Source organism: Natator depressus, chromosome 4 (assembly GCF_965152275.1).
Source record: "Natator depressus isolate rNatDep1 chromosome 4, rNatDep2.hap1, whole genome shotgun sequence".
Taxonomy (NCBI): domain Eukaryota; kingdom Metazoa; phylum Chordata; order Testudines; family Cheloniidae; genus Natator; species Natator depressus.
The window spans coordinates 16,635,318-16,659,721 of record NC_134237.1 but is presented as its reverse complement, the minus strand read 5'-3'; the positions used below and the strand labels follow the sequence as shown (position 1 = coordinate 16,659,721).

Genomic DNA, 24,404 nt, shown 5'->3' with positions numbered 1-24,404 from the left:
GTGCAAAAAAAAATAGATTTCTGCTAGACCGGGCACCGGGGAGAAGCTGGCACCAAGCAACATTCATTGGGATGCTCAGTGTATCCTGTGCTTGTTCAGGTAGCAAGTACTTCTCTACCCTTTGGTGGTGATCTCCCAGTGTAACTCTTCTAAAGGCCTGAAAGATCCCATGTTTCTCTGATCACAGAGGACATCCGCTGTGGGCTCTGGAATAATTCTGCTTTGACCTATGAGATGGGATAAAAGGAGCCTCAAGAGAATCATGGCCAAATAAGAAAAGCAATGGTTTTCCTTCTTGTAAAGAGTGTGTACTATATACTGGGCTCTAATCAGCATGGGCTTAGTGCATTCTGCACCTGTGTTTTTGTTTTCTTTGCAATGGGAACAGTTGCTTGGTCTGTGGTGCATGTCCCTGCCTGCCTCGCAGAGAGCAGACCGCCAGTTTTCTTCATTTGGGTCAGGTTTCTGTTCTGAATGTTGAACGTTGGTGTTAATGGAGGGATTTACTCTTCAAAACTCATTCAGTGATGGCCAATTTGAGAATACCATCAACAGCTGGAAAATAAAACATTTATAAAGTGAATGAATGTGTAAGTGTTGCATCCCATTGGAGGCTTTGTTAGCAGTTTACACTGGGTGAGGTGAGTTCTTAACATGGCACAGGACGCTGTCTCTTGCATCTTTTTTTCTGTTTCCTTTGTTCAGCTTCATGGGACGTGGCTTGGTTTGCGAGGCTGCTGCTGCAGTTGTGCACCTGAGAGTGCAGAAAAGGCTGCTCGGCTTCCCCAGCAAATGCCTTACTATGTCGCTACAACGTTTGAATCTGGGTCCTAACTTCTGCCACCGTTCAGGGCTGTTTGGCTATGGGTGTTGGATTGGATCGTTATGCTGGCAGGAAACCTGCCCGTTATGGAGATTGAAACATCAACAATGTTAGTGCTGTTCAGATCTCTGTTACTACAGTGGGACAGTAATATAGTTATTACCAAAAACAAAGGGCATGATTCTTAGACACACAAACTCCCTCTGCTAGTGTAAGGGGACATAGCGTAACTGAAACCCAGGGCCAGAACATATACTTGTGCCCTAGGAAAGAATCAGACATCACAACCAGGGAAAAGCTTCCAGTGTGATAAACAGAAACGACAGCCACAAACAAAAGAAAAAGGCAGATGAGTCTAACCCGATTCCCTTAGTGAGACATGCTAGGGAGATTTTTTGAATTCATGCACGGTAAGGGTATACATGGAAATACATCAGAAAGGAATTTTGTACCTCAACATCTAGTGTATTATTTTTAAACCCACTCTGCTATACGGTCTTATTTCCTCCTTTCCCGCCATCTTTTCTGTGTCCATAAACACTGAGTTGTGGATCATTTTCTTTTGAACTTAAAATTAAGAAGGTGAATTTTCTTTTGTACTTAAAATTCAGAAGGTTACGGTAGCAAGAGGCATAACATATATGGCAGCTGATGGGTAAAGATTGAGTAAGGACCCTACATGCTTTAAGGGAGGTTATGTAGCAGGTGGCATCAGTTTAAAAGTGAATCAAGCTACAGTAATGCTATGGGGGACTTATGCACTTGGAGACAGGCACTGTTGTTCCATCTGCGAGGGGAATAGGCTATGTTTCTGGGGGAAGGGGCCTACGCGGTTTGCCAAGATCACCCCAAATCTTTATTTTCAGTTGAAACGGGTGTCCTACAGGTTTCCAGCTCTTGTGGTTCAGTTTATTTAGTGTATCAGAGAAAGGTAGGCAAGGAAAGCAGGGACAAGAATGGAGATTTAACCAGGAAGAAATTGCCTTATATGAGGTTCAAAGCGTTGTTAGAAAACCAAAAACCTTTGTAAAACCATGACTAGGGTCCAAGGTCCATGCAGTTTTGCATATTTATATCAAATTCCACATAAAAACAAGAATATCAATTTCTAGGGATAAAGTAAAAGAGCAGAATACATAATGTACACAAAATAATATTTATAGACCTTAGCTATCTGTAACCAGTTTAAATATGCTTTACACAAAAAAGCCACTGGCATAAAATAACAACTGTATAGATCCACTGTTGTTGTAATATAAATTCACAACCCCCCCCACCCCGTAATTCAATGTAAACTCTAGTACAATTGTATTGAATGTACACTTGCCCTATCTTACATAACTGTCATGGTCAGAGTGGATGGTTTGTATTCATTGCTGCTGAAAAGTTAGAGTGCAGGAGGGACATTCAGGGAGTTTTCATGCAGTTATTTCTTGAAAAAACGATTTCCTTGATTACCATGTTTGCCACACTGGTCTTGCTATGTATCTAGCCAGGGCAGCACAATGACATGATATTGGGAAAACTCAATAGTCACAGGGGAAAGGTAATAATTTAAAGTGTTTCAAATGTTGAAGGAACATATCGGCGGGTAGGGGAAATTAACCAGATTGTATGAAATGTGGGGCCAGATTTTCAAAAATGCTCATGAACAGATTTTCAAGTGATCCCCACCCATAATGGAGGCTAGATTTTCCAAAAAGCTTAGCTCCTAGGGAGACACCTTAAAACTCAGCCTTGCCATGGGACTAAGTTATAATCACTTCAGATTTTGCATTAGTTAGTATCATCCTGGTTCTAACTTTTTAATTTGATTGCATGCAGGACACTAAGGTTATCAGTTTTTTTAACAACCATTTGATCGGCCCATGGTCTGTGGTGGATGTGGAGACTTCTCCATGATTGGTCATTTTGACTGGTTTACGAGGCTGCCAGAGATTTTGTAGATTCAATAATATTCCACTCCTAATTACATTTAGTTTTATGTTGTTGTTGTTAAACTTTTCATCAGAATCTTATTTCAAATTAGAAACTGCGCAAAATCAGTATTCCCTAGGAGGCTAGTGTCAACTTCAAAAGATGAGGCTGTTTATATTTTACAAGCATCTCAGTTGTATGCCTTTAAAGACACACAAGTCAACTGTTGCTCATTCATTAGTGCATTCACTGATCATCACATTAATATGTACAGGCTGTAATTTAAAGCCCATTTGAATCCAAATTTCCTTCTTTCCCCCTGCAGGCACAGACATGGTGTTCTCCTAATCTTGCTGTAATTTACCAACATCAAAAGTGTTGATTTATAGGACAAAGGTTAGAGAAAGCTGAATTCACCTTGAAAAAATTATTTCCACAACTTTGGAAGTTTAATTCTGTTTACCTTTATTTCATCTCCTCCCACCCTTTTATTCATAATTTCCTCCATATTCCAGGGGCTTTTTCCCACCTTAGATTTTTATAACTTTAAGATCTGATTAGACCAAGAAAGAATCATTAAAATTCATGGGTTCAGAAGTATGAAAAATTCAATCACACTTGTTCATTTTCTTTCTCAGAAACGTCCCATCCACCAGCCTTTAGTGTTGGGGTTTCCTCTTCTCCGGCTTGCAATGGAGACAGTATCAGTATTTTACACTAGCATAACTCCATTGACTTCAATGGGATACTCTTGATTTACACGAATATGAGTGAGTGAAGAATCAAGCTGTCACAGTTTCAGGAGAACTGCACCTGTATTCTCCCCTCTGGGGTCCACTGCAGGAGTGCCCAGTCAGGTCTCAGGTCTCCAACCATCACCTGTCTCTGTGCAGGGATCCTTGTCCCACTTCCTTTTGATCAGAGGTTTAAAGGCTGCACAGCTCCTGCCTTAAACTGTGATTTCCCCAGCAAGCCAGTCTGCTTAACGGCCAGCACCCATCCTTCGCTCTCTCTCTCCAAGTTCTATGAACAGTGTATTGCGAGTGTCCACACAGCTCTTTCTAAGCAAGCATCTTTATGCTTAAGGTAAAAGCATTATAGAGAAAACCTAATAAAAACCATAAACAGATTTAAACATGCATTAAAGATACCAGGAGTCACTCATCAGTCTTATGGCGTCTTTGTGGGCCAACATCTTTCAAACCTTCTGCAAGGGTTAGGGGCCCCATTGGATAGGAGGTCCTGTCCATTTGCTGGGTCAGAAAGAAGGCACTGAGTCAGTTTAAATGTAGTATTTTTATATCAAAAGCCCTTTCTTTGTTTGTTGGGCTGTGAAACATCCAATTTGAACTAGTATATATAAACCTCCCACCTCTCTGGAGGTGTTTATCACCCAGAAGATTCACCTGAATCACCTCCCACCATTTTTGGTTCATGGAAGAATTGTGGTAACCCTCCCCCTGGAGCTGCATACAACCTCTGGTCCACAGTGATACATACATTTAATATAATATGGTCTCCAAAGGTATTGCATGGAGTTGCAACATCTGTCAGATAGACCACAGATTTTTATTGTAAAATTAGCAACAGCCCAGTAATTTCATTTTGCAAAACTTTCATACCAGCTAAAATGCATCAAAAGATTTTATATTTGGATGATTAAGATACACAACATAAATACATCTACTTCACTTGTGATAAATATTGAAAAAAAAACACCAACAACTTGGGGATAAAACCTTAAATGTGATACTAACAATATTCCACTAGGCCTTAAGATTATTATGTATGTTGCTTATCTGAAATATACTGAGGCAATACAGGTCTAAGAGATTGTGTGATGTTGCTATGCACAGATAGGTTTCACCCAAGACTGGCTGCATTTCAGTGGTAAATGAAGTGAGTCCTGGGGGTGGCCCTCAGAGTGGTCACTAGGGGATCAATTGTGCCACAGAGGCACAGCTCTGTGTAGGGGAGCCACACTGTCCAAGGGGGAGCTCCAGGCAGGAATCTGAACCTCCTGCTAGACATGGTAATGTTCTTGCTACTGTACTCCCCCATGTAGTCAGCCAGATCTGATGGCTTGTGTGAAATGGGAAGGAGTTGGGGCCATGACCTCACTTCTTCACTCCAATTGCCTCTGCAGTGTCATGTGCCCCAAGGGCACTATGAAAGGGCAGTACTTGTGATCTGGGGAGTGCAATGGCTGTGATGGCACTCCACTACTTCCCAGGAGCATGGTAGGGCAGGGTCTCCTTCTGCTCAGCATCCCTGAAGTAGCCTAACCCAGGCAAAAAGTCACCATCCCATTCTACTGGAAGATCAGTTTCACACATGGTAAAGATCTCTTCAAACTGATTTATTTCTCTTACAGCTAGAATAAAAGTTGGTAAACAGATGCTTGAGGGAAGAGCCAATGAGCTGGTGTTTAGGTCTTTCTTCTGAGGATATGGTCATAGATGACTACTTGGAGGTAGAGATCTGTCTCAATAGGTGTCCGAGTTGTGCTGTCTCCTGGGTAAGCCTGAGACACAGAATATTATAGTTAACCAAGCTGTCAGGACAGACAAAATATAAACCATGAGAGTTACACGTATTTCCTCCTCGCTTCCCTGAAATATGGAACCTACCAACTCTGTTCAGGTTAGGTATGTGGTTTCTTAAATGCAGATTAATGTCTAAGAGCTAGCGAATAAATACCACGAACTTACCATCATTTCATATAGGATAACTCTAGGTAAAAGAAAAGGCACACTTGTGCAATCAACTGATCAAACAGATCCCAGTTGTAGAAAGCACACAGCATTGGCTTAACTTTGCTCAGACTGAAACCAATGGTAAAACTCCTTTTGATTTCAGTGGCAGCAGATTTAGGCCAATGTTAAGTGCTTTTGAAAAATCTCTCTACTTGGTTAGTGTTATAGAAAATACCAAGACAGATGGACAGACAGATAGTTGCTGGGGATGCATGTACACTATATTCTGCAACATACAAATACACAGTACATATTTCTGCAGTGTTTACATTTTTAAAAATTATAAATGAGCAAAAAATGTTACTTGGTGTAGCACTGTGAGTGCAAGTATCTTTCACGTAGAAATAAAATATCTGGTTATTTGTTACAGATGTTCTCCAGCTGCAGGACATTAGATCAATGGCCCACTTTCAATGCAACCAAACACATTTTTAGGTATGCATTTTTGACTGTCTAACAAACCAATGCACTCATTTTAAAATGTGTATAATTTGACATTTTATACTGTTGCTATTCATATGCAGCCATCTTTCATGGGAAGCACTTCAAAGAAACCATCATCCTAGATCTGTTCTATACAAACCCAAACAAATTATTGCCCAGCTTATTTCACGTTGGTTTTGAGAGGAACCAAAGCATGGGTGTGTTTGTCATATTCAATCTACAGTCCAAGGGCTCAGATGTAAAGTTTAAAAAAGGGCAATCAAGATCAGAAGACTATTGTCAATTGATTTCAGAGGAACATTGTTTATAGGGTTATAACCCAGTCCTCTTCCAACATGCAAGGAAATAATACATGCAGCAATTTAAATAGCCTTCAGCTATGGCTCAAAACGGGGAAGTCCTGTGTGACTTTATTGTACACAGTATGTTTATTTTGTACAGATTTCAAAACACTTCACAAAGTTAGGTAACCATCACAGAACTAGATAAATAGCAGCAAAGTCAGATAGAAACGGGTGCCGACAAAGGAGAAAAGATGTTTTCAGCTGAGATCTGAAATGAGATGGAGAGTTAATGAGGCTGAGAAATACAGGAAAGATGGATGTTCTAGATGGGAGGCGCTGCAGAGAAGTGGGCTTTTGCATCAGCATTGGTGACACTGGGCCAAATTCTACCCTTATTTATATCCACGCAAGCACATAGGGTTGAAGCACATAGGGTTGCCTAGGTGTAACTGAGGGCAAAAGTTGGCTCCAGACATGGAATGATAGAGAGGAGACCAATGCTACTCTAGAAGAAGAGATGCAGGAAAAGAAGGGATAGACTCTAAGTCTAGGAGGTAGATTGGAACAAGTCAAAGGACAAATTTTAAAACAAAGAGGGCAATTTGGATGCTGCAAAGAATGGGTATCCAGCAGAACGGTACCGGGGGGGGGGGGTTGTGAAGTCATGCTCCATTGTACATATGAAAAGCTCAGAAGGCTGTTCACGGACAGTACATGCTGCATCTTTGGGAACAGAAGTAGGAACTTCCATTTGTTCAATCAATTCTGCCAAGTTCAATGTAACTGGATAAAAGTCAAAACCTCTGTTGGTCGTTTTGACTTACCTCAGTGACTGTATAACCCAATATCCCCAGAAGCACTATATTAAATTTTGAAAGCAAGTTTGTTTCCTCTCATCGCTGGTCCAGGTTCAGTGGGTCAGATTTTCCATTGCCCTGCTCTTTATACTTAGCCATTTCCACCAGGGCCAAGTCAGTGTAAAACATGACTGTTCTGATTTGGTAGTTTTGGGCCTAAGGGTGTGAAGTGCCCAGCTCCCTTTGATGTTCAATGTCTAACACCTGTAGGCCCCTTTGAAAATCCCAACCCTTAGTTTTTTGAATGTTCTAGCTGCTCAACATTGATATCACCTTAACATAGGACTGGGGGCATTTTAATGTATACTACATCCAACAATGACCCGTGAGTGATTCCACACACACACACCCCTCCATTTTATGTTTTCAACAATTGTTTGGCATAATTATTTTTAAGTAAAAAATAAGTTTTTTAGAATAAGGAAACCAATTCTGCTTCCACTGAAGTCAATGCCACAGCTCCTATTGACTTCAATGGGAGTAGGATCAGATCCATTATTAAAGAAAAAAGCAGTCTCTAACATGTGCTTCTGCCACATTTATTTTATGACACAGAGTCTACAACATTGTTGATAAAATTCTCTTCACTCATTACAATACATTTGCCTCTCCATTTCCCTGGTACATAGCCTTACTCAAACATCAGTCTTGTCCTGTGTTTGCTTCAATTGCAAACACTTCTGTGCTGGGACAAAGGCATTTTGCTATGCGGATGAGACTAACTTATATCCACCAGAGGGAGCACATACTGACAACTTTCTCGTGTGTGTGGGACAGCGTATTAGATGTTTAACCCTTACTCTGACATAACCACCTCAACCTTCTTCAAGGCCAGTGTATTTTATGGGAGTTTCTTCCCATAGGAATTTTCAACCCGGATAACTCCCTCTTTACACTACTCACTTGGCCGGCCACATACTGTGTTTTGTATTTTCCGGGATGATCAGAATCTTTTACTGTCATCAGACTGTTTTTGCCTCTCTGGGAACATGAACAAAACATCCAGCCAAAGGATATTAAAAAAGTCCTAATTCTTTAAGCACAGAGTCACACGCTCTGATTCCATTGCATAGCAAAATAGACAAGTATACCTTTCGGATTTTGTCTTTATTTCTATGTTGCACACAATGCTCTGACAGTTGACGTGAGCTATGTTTTGTATTAATCTGTAAAATGTGGACAAATCTGGAAGCATCTGGCTTTTAGATTTCACTCAGACCCACTGGGCCAAATTTTTTCAACTTGGGTGCCTGAAGTCAGGCAGCAAAAATCTCTGCAAGTCTACTAAAATGAGTGGCCTGATTTTCAGAGGTGCCTGGACAGTCTTTCAACTTTTGATTTTTTTAAAAAGGTGTGGGGTTGTGACCCACACTAGCCCTGCTCTCTGAGTGCTTCTGAAAAGGAATCCATTTTGTTTCAGTTCATTGAAGAAAAACAAGGCATTAGGCTGTGATTCCAACGGACAGTTCCCTCTGGATTTGGTGGCGGTGGATTGCCCAGGCAGGAGCTGGGATTTTATATATGTTCTATGGCTCCGCCCTTGTTCTGAAGGAACTTCACATTTTTTTATCCACTAGTCGGCACATTTCATAAAGGAAAATACAACTTTTAAGTAGGGTCAAATTTGGGCCTGTCAGCCAAGTGATACGCTGCCAACATTTTAACAAGGGCCTCCCCTCAACAATTTTCCACCTCTTCTGGAGATGCATGTGACGATCTCTGGATAAAATACCCCATTCCCTCCCCCCACTAAAATCCATCTGTCCCTTCCCCAATCCTGTATTCTTCCGGGACCCAAATCCATCAGTCCTTCCAATCCCTCCCACCTTCTGCACCAGCACCTCTCAATTCACTAAAAGAAAAAGGAGGATTTGTGGCACCTTAGAGACTAACAAATTTATTTGAGCATAAGCTTTCGTGAGCTACATCTCACTTCATCGGATGCATGATTCACCCTCCTCAGCACTTCACTCAGGCTCCTCTAGATGGCTTCCTTACTTGGAAGCAGGAGTGGGAGGAAGCAGGCTGTCCTGAGGCCTCCACTGGAAGCAGTGGGGGCAGGCAGATCAGAGACCTGTCCTGAGGCATCTCTTGGCAGTGTCTGACTGGAGGGGGATTGGGTGGGTGGGCAGTAGGTCACCTTTGGTGGTAAATTGGGAATGGGTCCTCTTTGGTTCTTGAAGTGGACAGGTCTCTCCTGACAACTGGGGGTCTTCCAGAGCTGGTGTGTGGGAGCGCGAGGGAGTGGATCTCCCTGGCTGCTGTGTAGAGGAATAGAGTTCCAGGCTCCCTCCCAATACCAGCTCTTCAGACTCTGGCCTGGGGTTCAGGAAGCAGGCACCAGTGAGAGGACAGGTGGGGCACGGTAGCTGCACAGGTCTCACTTGGTGCAGCAGCAGCTTGGTTTTCCTCATGTGCTACTGAAGTGCCTGTCAGAGAGGGGAGAAGACTGGGGTGGGGGCTGCCTGCTACATGCTCCATGCAGATATAGGGGCATTTGTGGGAAAGACACAACTACCTCAGTAATAGAAACAGTGGGCCGCACACAGAAGGGGTTGAAAATTCTAGCGCACAGAGCAGGTTTTAGCATTCCTAGGCAAGCACAATCCATTTCTGCCCAGGATTATTGCACCGCTACCTCCAGGGCTGGCCTTAAGATTCTGGGGAGGGTAAAGGGATTCACAAAATCAAACTAATTGTCTCATTTACCATAAAAAGCATGTGCGTGTGTGAGAGAAGCTTTAGGTCCTCTCCCCACAGTCTCCTGCTGCAGAACTGGCATGGGCTGCATAGTCCTTTCAGTCTTAGCAAACAAACAGTTTATGTTTTCACTGCTGTCTTCACAAGGAAAAGGTTCTAGAGACTTGCTGTTAAAAACAGAGTGAGCTGAGGTTATGGGACCTAGAGGCCAGCTGTGTTAGCGAGGGGGTTGCATGCGTGTGAGCCTGAAGTATAAGGTGCATACTGATAAATAATTAGTTTGTAACAGGACTTCAACAGATATGGAATCAAAGAGCCTTGCGTAAAGGAAACTCTGAATATTGAAAAAAGGGATTTACCTTGGGATCCACATTGACTATTTTCCTATCACATTTGTTCTTGAAGAGTAATCCACATGCATTTTCGGCAATCACTTGGTAATTTGGACTGGCATTTGAAGTGCTGACATTTCTATCCCAGTTGTAAAAGCTGTGAAAATATAAAACATAAATGCTACCACTTTAATTGATGTCATACTTTCAAATGAAGAGTCTGATTCAGACCACCTTTCTGATGCAAAGTAGTTCCTTAGTCCACGAATATCCCCACAGAAGTCAGTGAAATTCACTGTGGAGTGAAGTGCTACTAAAAAGAGTAAGGCTGTCAGAATCTGCTTCTACATGTCTGTTCTGTTGCATTCAGTTGATTAAAAAAGAGCCTCTGGCAAACTAAAATTGGGCCCTGTGGATGCTAGCATAATATATTTAGTAGTACAGTACTGCTACTAAAAGATTCATGAACAGGGTTACCTATTGTAGGAAGCAGTGTTGGTTGAACACTACTACTGTGACAGAAACAGCTCTGCCAACCACCTGAAAGTGCTTAGACCACACTGTGGGAACTAATTACTTCCTCTTTGTATCTCATTGTAACTTGTTACTGAATGGTTGCTTTCTTGTTCTCCCATTAATGTAATTTTGGTAGAATTTTAGCTGCTGTACCGCTCCTTTTGGGCTATATACGGATCGGGTGCTGAGCATGAGTGTCCAAGAGGAAATTCATTAACACGATGAGAAGCTCCTTAAAAAACCTGTGAATTTCAAGCCTGTGATTGGTTTTAGAGCCAATATTCAAATAGGCTTATTATGCTTGCAGGCCTCTTTGTTACATGCCTTGTGTGTGTCAGTACTGAACTCCAAGCAAGCGAAAAATCATAATTCTAATGTGTCAAATAAAAAATTAAAACAGAACAATTTGAGTAATCAATTAATCAGTCTTTGCTATATATATTTTGAGATTTCTGAATTCTAGCAGACTCATATCTCTTATTTTCCTCCTTTTAATTTTAAGAAATAATTCTTTGGGCAAGTGACAATGAAACCAGTGAAGGATCTGCCAAGTTTCCGAGCATGTGGGATGTACCAAAATGGCTGAGAGATTCCAGCCCTGCTTCTGCATTTCTTAACAGTGCTGATTTTATATTATTTGTTGGCATAGTAGTGGTGCAGCATGCTGTGTTAGGGAAATCTAAAGAGAAGAATGTGAGACAGACTTATTTCTCATCAACCAGATCTAGCCTGGGCAGATTCTCCCCTTGGAGATAGGCAGGGTAGGTAAAAAGGCCCACCCAGATAGTGGAATGACTAGCACAGGCACTGAAACCCACTTTGTGTTCTCTTCGTACCCGGCACTTACACAGCATCCTCAATCTAAGGATCTCAGAGTGCACTGCAGATATTTATTAAGCCTCATCACACCTTTGTGAGATAGTTAAGACGAGTATTATTAGAGCTAGTTAACAGAAGGGGGAACTGAAGCACAGAGAAATTCAGCGATCTGCCCAGGTTACACAAGTCAAGGGCAGAGGTGTGAACAGAACCCGGGAGTCTAGAAGCCTAGTCCTAACCAGTAGAGGGAACCCTGTATCATTGGATGGAGTCCTGTAGCTGTCTCACACTAGTTGTAGACTGTGTCAAGGCTCTTCAGCTGTGACAATCCTGGTGAAAGCTGTACACTGGATTTTGGTCCCCAATTGCATTGGAATCTGGCTGCTAACCTATTCCAGCAGGTGAAACTCACCCCAGTGAAGAGGACCTTGCTCAAGGCCTGATGCTCTCTACAAGTTCATTACACAAGTTTAGGTGAGGCTTCAGTGGTATATAGGGCCCTCAGTGCACTGAGGTAAGATTCACCCATAATGCACCAAATGTCTGACACTGCCATGAAAATGATATTTCCTACAGAGACTGCCAATCACCTGCTGACCAAAAGAAACGGTGACAGACACCAGCTGGGTATGGGCTTTGTTGGCCCAGACTTAGCACTGGCCACTTAAATCAGCAACAAAAGTAAAAAGCAAAGCAAAGCAAAGCAAAACAACAACAGTGTAAAAAGGACTTGTGCCTGTTCTAGCCCCACTCCCATCCCAGGGGGTTAGATTATACTATAATGGGTTATTTTCCTCAAAACAAGGATCAGTTCCTTGATTCGGTTCTCCAGTATTCCCTCCCTACCACACATATACCAAGATCAAACTATTCCCCATAGCAGATTGGGAATTCAGTCAAAAGCTAATTATAAACAATGATGGCTTGACAGCTTTTTCCAGTTTGTGGCTCTATGAATTTGCAATGTGAGCTATCCAACTTCACTTCCCCTTCCTATAATTTAACTCCCGACTTTTTACAGTTTGGCAGCAAAAGAAGGGGTGGTGACGGGGGAGATGTAGGACAATGAAGGACAAAAGAAATGGAAATCTAAACCAAAACACTCACCGTTATCCTGAACTAAATGACATCCTCATGAATTGTGCCCTCCAGTAGTATCATAGCAGTAATCATTTTAATAGGGGGAAAATTGGCATTCTTCACGTGCTTGCCAAATATGATGACGTATCAACGTATTTAGATTGGGTTTGGCCTTTCAGTCCTTTCATAGCTTTCTGGAGCAAGTGAGGTCAACGTCTCAGTAGGACACGGCACTGTGTGAGGGGGAACATGTGCCTGACTCCGCCCCAACCACTGGTTTCTAACAAGGTGCATGGCTCAGGCCCCTGGTTAGACAGAAACATGCTACTTTTTTCAAGGAAAACAGGTTAAGACGCTGGGGTTTGGCTTTCCTTTTAAACTTTAAGCAGCTTTGATTGAAATAAGCACATTTGCCAAACGGTTGCCATGTTACAGTGTGATTCGTCATGGTGCTTTGGAAAACCAAGGCAGTTCAATTTGCTAAGTAGCTACTGTGCAGTGTAACTGTTTTTCATGAAGGTTTTTGCTTTGGTCACTGTTGGTATATTGTTATCATAAGAAGGGCCAGACTGGGTCAGACCAAAGGTCCATCCAGCTCAGTATCCTGTCTTCCCACAGTGGCCAATGGCAGGTGCCCCAGAGGGAATGAACAGAACAGGTAATCATCAAGAGATCCATTCCTTGTCGCTCATTCCCAGCTTCTAGCAAACAGAGGCTAGGGACACCATCCCTGCCCATCCTGGCTAATAGCCATTGATGGACCTGCCCTCCATGAATTTATCTAGTTCTTTTCTGAACCCTGTTATAGTCTTGGCCTTCACAACATCCTCAGGCAAAGAGTTCCATAGGTTGACTGTGTGTTGCGTGAAGAAATACTTCCTTTTGTTTGTTTTAAACCTGCTGCCCATTAATTTCATTTGGTGACCCCTAGTTCTTGTTATGAGAAGGAGTAAATAACACTTCCTTATTTACTTTTTCCACACCAGTCATGATTTTATAGACCTCGGTCATATCCCCCTAGTCATCTCTAGTTCCAGTCTTATTAATCTCTCCTCATACAGAAGCCGTTCCAAACCCCTAATCATTTTTGTTGCCCTTTTCTGGCCCTTTTCTAATTCCAATTTATCTTTTTTGAGAGATGGGGTGACCACACTTGCATGCAGTATTTAAGTTGTGGGCGTATTATGGATTTATATAAAGGCAATATGATATTTTCTGTCTTATTATCCCTTTCTTAATGATGCCCAACATTCTGTTCGCTTTTTTGACTGCCACAGCACTTTGAGTGGATGTTTTCAGAGAACTATCTACAATGACTCCAAGATCTCTTTCTTGAGTGGTAACAGCTAATTCAGACCCTATCATTTTATATGTATAGTTGGGATTACGTTTTCCAATGTAAATTACTTTGCATTTCTCAACATTGAATGTCATCTGTCATTTTGTTGCCCAGTCATCTCGTTTTGAGAGATCCTTTTGTAGTTCTTCACAGTCTGTCTCAACTATCTTGAGTAGTTTAGTATCATTTGCAAATTTTGCCACCTCACTGTTTACCTCTTTTCCCAGATCATTTATGAATATGTTGAATAGGACTGGAGGAAGAAAAATACCTGTTGAAAGTTAGCTAAAAAGATATGACCTGATTCTCCTCTCAATCCAGTGTAAATCAGGAGCAATTCCATTGAAGTTAGTGTGTTGCGCTGGTGTAAATGAAAATCTGGCTCACAGAGTCAAATTATTCCTGGATCTCATTGGGTGGTGGGATAGGGTGACAGGAGTTTTTCCCCTCTCTCAGTGCACCTGCAAAATAGGCAGCTATGAAGCTGGATTCTGATACCTTTCATCACCAAGTCTAATACTGTACTCATGACTGGTCCCATTTAAATCAATGGGATTGCTTGTGGAGGGAGGGGGTGATGAAGGGTCTCAGAAGCTGGTCTATAATTTGACTCCTCACTGTGCTCGGGATTGCAAAAAGCGAGAGGGTGTCTAGCACTGCAAGCAGAGCCAACCTTTGAAAACATTTCAGCTTTGCCTTTGATAACAAGATAACATTACCATGGTGTTAGCTGTATCCCTGTACTAGCGTGATTGGAGCCATAATGTTATTTAGTCACAAAGGCATTTGAAACGTTTTCAAGGATGACCACTGTATCAGCCCAGAGGAAGTACACCTGAGTAGGGAAGGGATGCAGCCATGGTTCCACCTGCCTGCTAAAAGCTGGACAGCTCCTGCAGGGTTGCTCTGGGGCAGTACAGATCAGACCTCTTTAAAGGTGTTGCCAGAATCTCTTCTCTGTATTTTCCCCAGCAACCCTGGAAACATAATCAGGGAAATCCTGGCTCCACTGAGGTCAACGGCGCTAGGATTTCACTCAATATCTCCCTCCATCACTACTGGAATGCTATACATGCATTTTAGCCCATCACTCTAAGAGATCACAGAGCCACTGTGTGGTCCACAAGCACACAGAGTAACACAACTCCATCAGAAATACGTCCATACTAATCAGTAATGGCACGTGTTTTAAACGTGTCCTGCCGCTATGCTAACTCCAAAGGAGCTGTCAGATGTATCTATCCTTTGCTTTGTCACTTTAAAAATCCCTAGATTTGTTTTTACTTAATAGGTACTCTAGAAAGTCGCTAGGTACACATTACATGAGAGCTCTGAAAACATCCGTCTACTCTGTCCCGCCTAGATAATCCAGGGCAGGTTTCCATTCACTTTGAATAATAAAAGGAAATGATCAAGCACACAAATCTAGACAGAGAGCCAAAATCCTGCCCCAGCACCAGCAAATCAGGGCAGCGAGGATCAGCAGACATGCTGGCAGGTGTGTCCTCTGTAAACAAATGGTAAAGATTAATGCCAATATATCTTTATTAAGTGATGGGAGGTGTCCAGTGGGGTGCCACAGAGATTGGCTTTAGGCTTGATTTTATTTAACATCTGAAGTGGCGTGCCGGAGCAGTTCTAAGATCAAAGGGTTTGCAGAGATCCTGTTGGTGATGTAACCCTTTGATCCTACCCACTCCTCGCTCCACTGACTCCTGATCCCCCCCAAGCCACATGCTGCTCCACCTCCCCTCTTGGTTCTGCCTCTTAGATTGCCCCTTTTCACCTGCACCAAGTAACAAGAGGGAGGGCCTAATTTTTAATGAGGAGGAGAACCTGCAGCTGCCATTGACCTGATTTGAAGCTATGTGCGTGCTCAGCATGTCTGAGAATCAGGCTTGGATTGTTTACGGTGGTACATGGGCATATTACTAGGAGTACAGGGATGAAATTGAGCAGAGGTAAATTTGTAAAGGTTGTACCGTGAGGGGGAGAAAGGTGATGAAAAACTGAGCCACTTCATGTTTTTTAAACTCTAAAATATTCTCAGATAGTTTTCTGTACGACACGTAGCAGGTAGAGACTATTAGATGCTGTGATGTGATACAGGATTGGCACTTGTTTGGGATGACCTATGTAACTCACCTGTGGTTTCACTACTCATGAATTATGAAGCTTCTTCCAACACATGCTGCTAAAACCTTTATATGACAACCATGCCTGGATCTGTATATTTACAGATATTGGATCAGATTCTCCCACTCCACCTCAGAGATACCTACACCAGTTCAAAGTGGGTGCAAAGTGCTGGCCACTGTCAGAGACCGGATACTTGACTAGATGGCCCACAGGCTGGGCCGACTCTAGGCACCAGCAAAACAAGCAGGTGTTTGGGGTGGCACATTTCTAGGGGCAGCATTCCGGCGCCGGCCATGCCGCCCCTAGAAATGTGCCCCCACCACCCCAGCTCGCCTCCTGCTCCACCTGCTCCCCTGAGCGCGCCGCCGCCGCTCCACTTCTCCCCCCTCCCTCCCAGGCTTGCCACGCGCCAAACAGCTGTTTCACGCGGCAAGCCGGGGAGGGAGGGAGGAGAAGCCGAGCGGCAGTGCGCTCGGGGGAGGCGGCGGCGGTGGAGTGGAGGTGAGCTGGGGCAGGGAACAGTTCGTCTACCACCCATCCGTTACTGCCTGCGCTCCCCCCCTTGCTCACCTCCGCTCCACCTGCTCCCCGAAGGCGCTGCCTCTCCCTCGCTTGAGAGGGAGGGGGGAGAAGCGGAGCGGCGGCATGTTCAGGGGAGCAGGTGGAGCGGAGGTGAGCTAGGGCGGGGGGTTGCGGGGGGGGAAGCCACAGGAAGCAATGGGGTGGGGGGAAATGCGGCATGCCCAGGGGAGGAGGTAGGGCCGGGGATTTGGGGAAGGGGTTGGGAAGGGGCGGAGTTGGGGTGGAGCCGGGGGCGGGGGGGGGGGCATGAGAAAAAAGCAGGGGTGGCCACAAATTTTTTTGCTTGGGGCGGCAAAAATCCTAGAGCCGGCCCTGCCCCCAGGTCTGATTCAGTTTGGCAATTCCTAGGTAAAGTGATGTGAAATGCTACCATTCTGATTTACTACCGTGTTATACCCACTTTTCACAAATATAAATTACCACACAAGGTGCAGTGGAGAGGCAGGCCCATAAACTGATTGCTCATTTTTTGCTGAATCAACGGACCTGGTGATTCCGGTGAACAGGTCCTCTCTGTTTTCACTGCATGGGCAAAAATGGTGCAAGTTTTCTTGCCATTGTTCTACTACTACATGCCACTGTTGCTCTGAAAGTGCCACATCTAGGAATGAGGAAGTACTTTGTTCCCATTTAGTTCTCAACTTCTCTGCTGGAGTCTGCCAACAAAGTTGCCACTTCATAACAATTGTGAGGGTGGGTTTGTGTTGTGGACATTTGTCCAGTAAGAACAGCCTGGAGACAATCAACCGAAAGACAATCAATTTCACTGAGGACATTGAACAGCCAGGAAATCTGGGGCTGGATTTGAACCGAATACCTGTAGATCACGTTCTTTAGCTCATTCCTAGTCATCTGATCTGTAAATCAGAAGCAGCCAAATATTGCCCAGCTGAGGGTTGCAGACTAATTGTTATCAAATAAAGTACCTGTTGCTCTTTTCTGTAATATTACAATGTGGCCTTTATAGACTGCAAGACCTAGCATGCAATACTCCCTCTTGACCAGTATAGTCTCTACTGTGATCAGAATGGAGCATTGCATAGAAATTTATGGTATTCTCTGCCTTCTTCACTTCTAAATTAAAGATGTGGGTGGCTGCAGGTCACCTTATAGGAACTCTGAGCCACATTTGGTATGTGAACTGAATTTTGGTCAGCCTTTCTGTAACTTAATGTGGCCTTACGGAGCTGGCCTAGCATACAACAGCTCTGAGCTGTAAATCAATGTGATTTCATTTTTTGTGGGCATTAGTAAGTGTCCTGAATATGATAGTATTTAGAAATCATTCTGGTAGCTGAGATATTTTTCATGTAATCTGCTCAGCACTTGCATCATTTCTTTTGAGCTATTATTGTATGGCATTTGCATTTTGAGGATGAAGGGCAGAATTAATAAAAAAAATATGAAAGCAATAGAAAGAAAGGAAATTAAAGTCCTCAGGGTTCAGGCCCAATCCCAAGACATGACGAAACTCCTGTCAGATTCCAGAAGCTGTCTTCTAATCACTCAGAATTTATTATCTTATTAGTTCTCACCACTTTTAAAAGAAGAAAAAAAAATAGCCATGGAAACCAGAAAGCTTTACCTTGAATCCAAGACAAAGAAGCTAAATGGGAGCATGCAATGACTGAAGGAACAACAGGATGAGTAGTTTATACATATTGTGCAACCAACAGAGTCATTGAAGACCTTTTGGAAGTTACATATAGCTAATAGATATTAACAGATATCAGCAATGTCTTTCTTCTTTTATATCCAACTATAATTTAAGATAAGATAATTAATAGCCAATAAATCAAATAATTTGGTTTTTTTTCTTTCATTTTTTAGAAGAGTTTTGGTAGGGAGCACAGAAAACCAAAATACAAATCTCTATTATGGAAGATTCCACAGTTGGGAGTGTCTTGTGTTAAGAGTGCAAAAGTGTCACTTGCAAAATGCAGATGAGCAATCCAATCTGTTCTAGTCTCACAATAACTGTCCCAATGTGTCAAGATTTTGGACACTATTGTTTTGACACCAATGAATGTTGAGTTGACTTATTATTGATTTACTGAAATCATTCTTTCATTATCAAAGAAAGGGGACATTATAATAATTGATAGTGGCTTATCTGGAAATAAAAGCAAGGGGTCACGATAGAGTTCTTAAGTTTAAACAGCTCATATTGATCATTATTAGTTTCCTTTCCCTATGAATAAAGACTGATAGGCGCTGATTCAAAGAAGCACTTAAGGTCAGATTTTAAAGGTGTTTAGGCACCTGAAGATGCAGATAGGTGCCCAGTGGGATTTTCAAAAGTGCCAAGTGCATAATTGACAATGACATCAATGGGAGTTGGACATTAGGTGCCTATCTATATCTGTAAGGGCCTAAATACCTTTAAAATCTGGGCCTAAGCCCATGCTTAACTTTAAACACTTGCTTAAGTTGCACTGAAGTCCATCCTTAGGTGGATCAGGACCATAACATGCAATGATGAGCAGGAAGACCTAGGGAGAGGGAACAACAACTAGAAAGGTAGGGGACTTTGTAAAGGAAATGTTACAGTATTGTATTGATTTCAATATGTCTCTTCTTCGTGGGGTTGGGCCAGCTTCCTGAATATTTTTCTTTTTGAAGGAAGCAGGGTTAATATACATGAATAAATCAATCTCTTAGATCAAAGTTTGATAAACTCTCCAAGATGGAAACACTGGATCTTTTTGAAGGCATCCATTCAAAGCCTTACACAATATATGCATATATCTCTCTGTCTTTCTTTCTATGGTTTCTTCAAAGAGTTGTCTTCCTTTTCAATTATAATCTCCTTAGGCACTGAAAAAGTTCAGTCCAGAAACAATCAATCTACAGAACCGTGCACTAAAAATTCCTGCCACCAGCCACACTGGCAAAATAAATAAATAAATAAATCAATCAATCACAATTTTATGAAAAATCAACACATTTTTGGGCTTTGCCTCAAATATATGCACCTCTTTTGACAAAGCCACCCTCCATGCTTGAAAATTACCCCTCTCTCCTGCCCGGGTAAAAAGGTTCAGAAGCCTCACTTCTGGCAAACCTTTTAAGACCCATAGGCCTGGGTCACCAAGAGACTCCTCACAACTATTTGTTCCCTTAATCATTGCAGAGGAGCTTTTCAAAGCAGTCGAAGGGGGATTTAGACACGTATCTGCCATTGAAATTATTGGAAGATGTATGTCCGAATTCGCTTCAACTGCTTTGAGATTCTCAGCCCAATTGTATCTCCAACTTGGTCATCCTTCTCGAAGACCCTGAAATAGCCAGTGAGCTAATGGTATTTCTCACTGTGTTCTTTTAATCGTCAGCTGTCTAGCACCCAGCTGTAGCGTAGACCAACATTGGAATGAACACCACAAAAGCCTCTACAGCCTGAAAGGATTTTCAGAGATCTCCAATAGAAGATGATGTAACTTGGAGGTGAACCAATGAACCTAAGAATTGTGTTGATTTCTTCAGTGAGTGTAGCCCTTTCTATACTAGGGAATTAAAAAAAAATCCCGCTACTGTTAATACTGGGGCAACATCATCAGTTTTAGAAATGCTGGGAGGCGTCATGGCTCTCTGGCTCTTGTAGCCATTTTCAGCACTTCACTACTCCAAGAAGTCTGGTATCATCTGAACTTTTTCATCAAAATTTGGAAAACAGATTTTAAGTACCTAAGCACAGCTTCAAAATTCTGCCCTATCTCCCATCTTGGTATACTCCCAGGACTTTTATCTGTTTCAAGGTGACCTAAGCTTCAAAATATGGGAATAGGAGTGATTACCACATGATCGTGATTCCCCCTCCCCCCACAAAAACAATGAGTTTCCAGCAACTTAAATTTCAAACTTCTCTCTACTGACTTCTGCATGTGTTTCTGAACAAGACATTTCTGATGTCTATTCAGGAAAGATATATCCACAGCAAGGAAAAATTCTTTTGGAAGAAGATTTCCTAAGATGGTTAGACCGTAGGGGCTTTTATCAAATGTACACCTTAACAAAACACACCTAAGAGAAGGCTGTGAATTGCAAACTCTGGGCACAGGATGTGAAAACCACCATGGGCAACAGACAATGGGCATGTACTTTACAGCACCCATTAGAAACATCAATATTTCATACTTACAAGGAGATGCATTTTGTTAGTATCAGACAAGGTTTGAGCACTCTGCAGCCTCCATTGAAGTTGATGGAAATTGCTGGGTGTTCAGGAGTTTTGAAAATTAGGTCACTTGTTCAGGTGCCTAAATATGGTCCTAGAAACCTAACCTTAGGCACCCCTCCACTAAAATCATGGCCTTGATATTTTTAATTATATTCTTAAATTTGTATTGACCTTTCAGGAAACACATGGACCATTTTTCCCCGTTACACATCCCATCTATCATACTTTACACATTTCAGCTGTTGGTGTGATGCACCATAACATGACATGAATGGCGCAAATCATCATTTTTATATTGAAAACAGACTTTTTTTATCTTTCATGTCAAAAATCTGCTACCAGTCTGGAAGATTGATATGTTCAGTTTAAATGTACTTTTAGCAGCAGCGCAAACAGATGATATAGTATCTCTGTAGTCAACTGTTCTATTTCTATCCAAACAACGTGGCATGTCTGGGTTATGAATAACACAATATGGTATAAAGAATGAATCACGTTCCTTTTATCTTTTCATTCTACAACAGATTTATATTCACTGCTTCTAACTTGACTGCAAACATCCCGTACACGAGACACATACCTGTAGCTAGATTTTCAAAATGTTGTCATCTCCTTGCACATGTTAAAACTAGAAACAGGCTATAACCAGAACCTTGAACCTAAACCTCTTTGAAAGTCAGAGGGAATTTGGATTCAGATCCCAGAAACTGAATTCACTAATACAGTTTTGGTTCTGGGTTAGATACAAACCCCAAAAGGGCTTATTTTTCAATTCCAGCTCAGACAGCTACTTTCACAAGATTATAGCCCATTAGGACAGACGTGAGAACAGCTGATCATGCTGGCTTTTTTCACTTTTAGTCAAAATCTTACAATACCACTGAACTTGAACCATGGTCTAAACCTACTCTGGATCTGAACAGGGTCTCCATATCCCATCTCTAGTAAAAACAATGAATTGTGTGTGGCAGTGCACATCTGGGCCATGGAACTAAAAATGTGCGACACTGATGACTTGACCGCAAATGCACACATCTAAGTTACTTTTTTTCTGCACAGCTCAGCTAGGAGGAGAATGAATGGCACTTTCTGAAGATTGTTGGACAAGTGTGGGTTCTCAAAGAAAAAGTTGTGCAAGAAGCCTTCCTTTATCTTTATCAGGTAACTTTACACAGAGGAAAACCTCAACTGAGTGAAACTTGTTTTTATAGAATCGTAAAAGTCGCAGCAAAAGTACTTCTAATTATTATTATTGTCCATCCATAGCACTTTATTTTACACAGCACTTTACAAACAAAGAGCTTACCATTTAAATAAGACCAGGTGTACAGAAACAGTCCAAGACACAGGTGTTGGAAGGGGGTGGAGATCACTGACAAGGAGAGGAAGGGAAGAGGGGTTTAAGAAGGGATTGAGGGAGGAGAGGGCTCTTGGTAAATAAAGCCAGAAGTGCTGATTCAGCAAAGAATTTTAAGCACATTGAATACAATGGGACTACTCAGTGTGCTTAAACTTGCCTTGGGACCTTATTGAATCAGGGCCAAAGAGAGCGTTCAAGCCGTAGCGGGCTGCATGAAAGAAAGCAGAAAGTATGAAAGGGAGATGAAAGTAGGAGTAGGGCACAGGGACTGGAAGGCGTGAAAGGAGAAGGAAGGGTACATCAAAGAAATGAGCAAAGATGTTTGCAAGAGTTTGCAGGGTCTTGTAAGCGAGGACAAGGATCTCAAATCTGATGTGATAAGAGACAGGAAGGCGGTAAAGAGATTCAAGTAGGGAGTGAGTTGGCCAGAGTAATAATTACTCATATTAGCTGCAAAAATACCCTAAGGTGTTTGGATCAGAGAGAGAGCAAACAAAGAATATACATGTCCTTGCAAGGAATGGGAGTGAATATCCAGCATGGGGATAAACAGATACATAAGAATATAGCAGCTGTAATTTTTTTTAACATTCCAAGGGAACAAGATTTATATAAACATATGACAAAGAACATTTTGTATCTGTATGAGATTTGATGAGTCAAACACACAGAAGAACTACACTTAATCTGCAATGATTAGCATTATGTCACCTGTAGTTTGTTAAGGAACAGGCTTATTATCTGCTACAGAGCCCATTATTAGAATATTGACAGAACATCGCAGCTGCCTTTTTCTGCAGGTAGGTTCGGAAGTCTGCAGCAGTAGTCTTTCACATATCTTTTTGACATTTATGATTATTGTTCCAGCTCAAAAGGGTTGATTCCTGCATGTTTTTGAAGGTTAATGTCAATTCCTATTTAATCAAAGCAATGCACTCATTACTAGCCAAGACAGTAAGTAACTAACTAAAACAACGACAACTACCTAAACTGAAGGCGCTAGCCCAGGTCTGGAAGGCAGACAAATACCGTCAGGTTCCCTAGGGTTGCGGTAGCAGTCAAGGAACAGAGGTGGTTGGAGGATATTTCAGATGGGGGCCCGTTCCAAGGAACACGGCTTTGACAGAGGTTCTGCGAGCTTAACACGAAGGGGCACTGTTCCCACAAGTGGGAACGCATACCTGCCTTTGAAAAAGAACTTAGTGATAATGGGCATGATTGTCTTCTAACTTACCCTTGTTTTATAATAGTCAAAATCTATCAGCTCCAGTGGAGTTACTTCTAATTGACATTGGTGTAAGTGAATGAAGAATCAGGCCTAGGATCTGAGACTGGGAGATTGGGATAGTGTCCTCTAGTCTTGGGATGGTGTCCCAAGCCTCTGTTTGCCAGAAGCTGGGAATGAGCGACAGGGAATGGATCACCTGATGATTACCTGTTCTGTTCATTCCTCATGGGGCACCTGGCACTGGCCACTGTCGGAAGACAGGATACTGGGCTAGATGGACCTTTGGTCTGAGCCAGTATGGCCGTTCTTATGACTGTCCAAAATGTAGCATTAAATCAGAAAAACTTTGTTTTAATCCCGTTTTACAGGAGATGTGGATACAACATTTAGGAGAAATAAATGACATATAAAGTCCAATGAAATCAATGGCAATCTTACAACTGAGTTCCGTGGGCTCTGGATCTGGTCCATAAAGAACTTCGGTTGCAGTAGTGAAACTGGAATGGGGTGATTTGAAAAGGTTAGGAAAGAGGTGTTTACTGAAGTTTTGATACGGACTTGTCACTTCATGGTTTTGGAAACACTTCAGTGGATTTGTTTTAAAAAGAAGATTGCATCAGCTCTACAATATACTGCAGTGGAACTCGTGATCAGCAAATGAGAGCAAATGTATTCTCAAGTGCCCTGATATCTGATTCTGAGAGAAGGACAAAACAACTTTTAGAAACAGGGTACAGTCCTACTCCCATTGAGGTCAAAGGCAAAACTTTGATTACCTTCAGGGGGAGTAGGGCTAGGCTTAGGGAGGAGCACACACTTTTTCCCAGATCTGCACAGACCATAAATGAAATCATGGCTCCATTGGTGTCCATGGTAAAACTCCCATGGATATCCATGGGGCCATGATTTTACTATATACTGTGTAAAGACAATTCTTTTCTTTGTAATACTAAGATTTTTTTTTTCAGTTACAAATCCTGGAAAGTCATGTATTTGCTGTAGAGACACACGACAATACATATTTTTATTCTGATCATAACGTGCATAAATT

At 42.2% G+C, this 24,404-nt stretch overlaps 1 protein-coding gene across 2 annotated transcripts in view; it reads right to left on the bottom strand.

Moving 5' to 3' along the window:
* Positions 1–2,093: 2,093 nt before the first annotated feature.
* CFAP299 (cilia and flagella associated protein 299) overlaps positions 2,094–24,404 on the bottom strand; it is a 378,861-nt gene continuing 356,550 nt past the window's right edge. The window contains exons 5-7 of one of the 2 annotated variants that reach the window (XR_012639227.1): positions 10,141–10,270; positions 5,113–5,264; positions 2,126–3,993 (exon numbers count right to left, since the gene is read on the bottom strand). Coding sequence is in view for 1 of the 2 variants with exons in the window: in XM_074950477.1 (XP_074806578.1) it covers positions 5,169–5,264; positions 10,141–10,270 (226 nt within the window). In the remaining variant the exon portion in view is untranslated. Of the gene's footprint in view, positions 5,265–10,140; positions 10,271–24,404 lie in introns of both variants that reach the window. The other variant, XM_074950477.1, reaches the window with a different exon arrangement.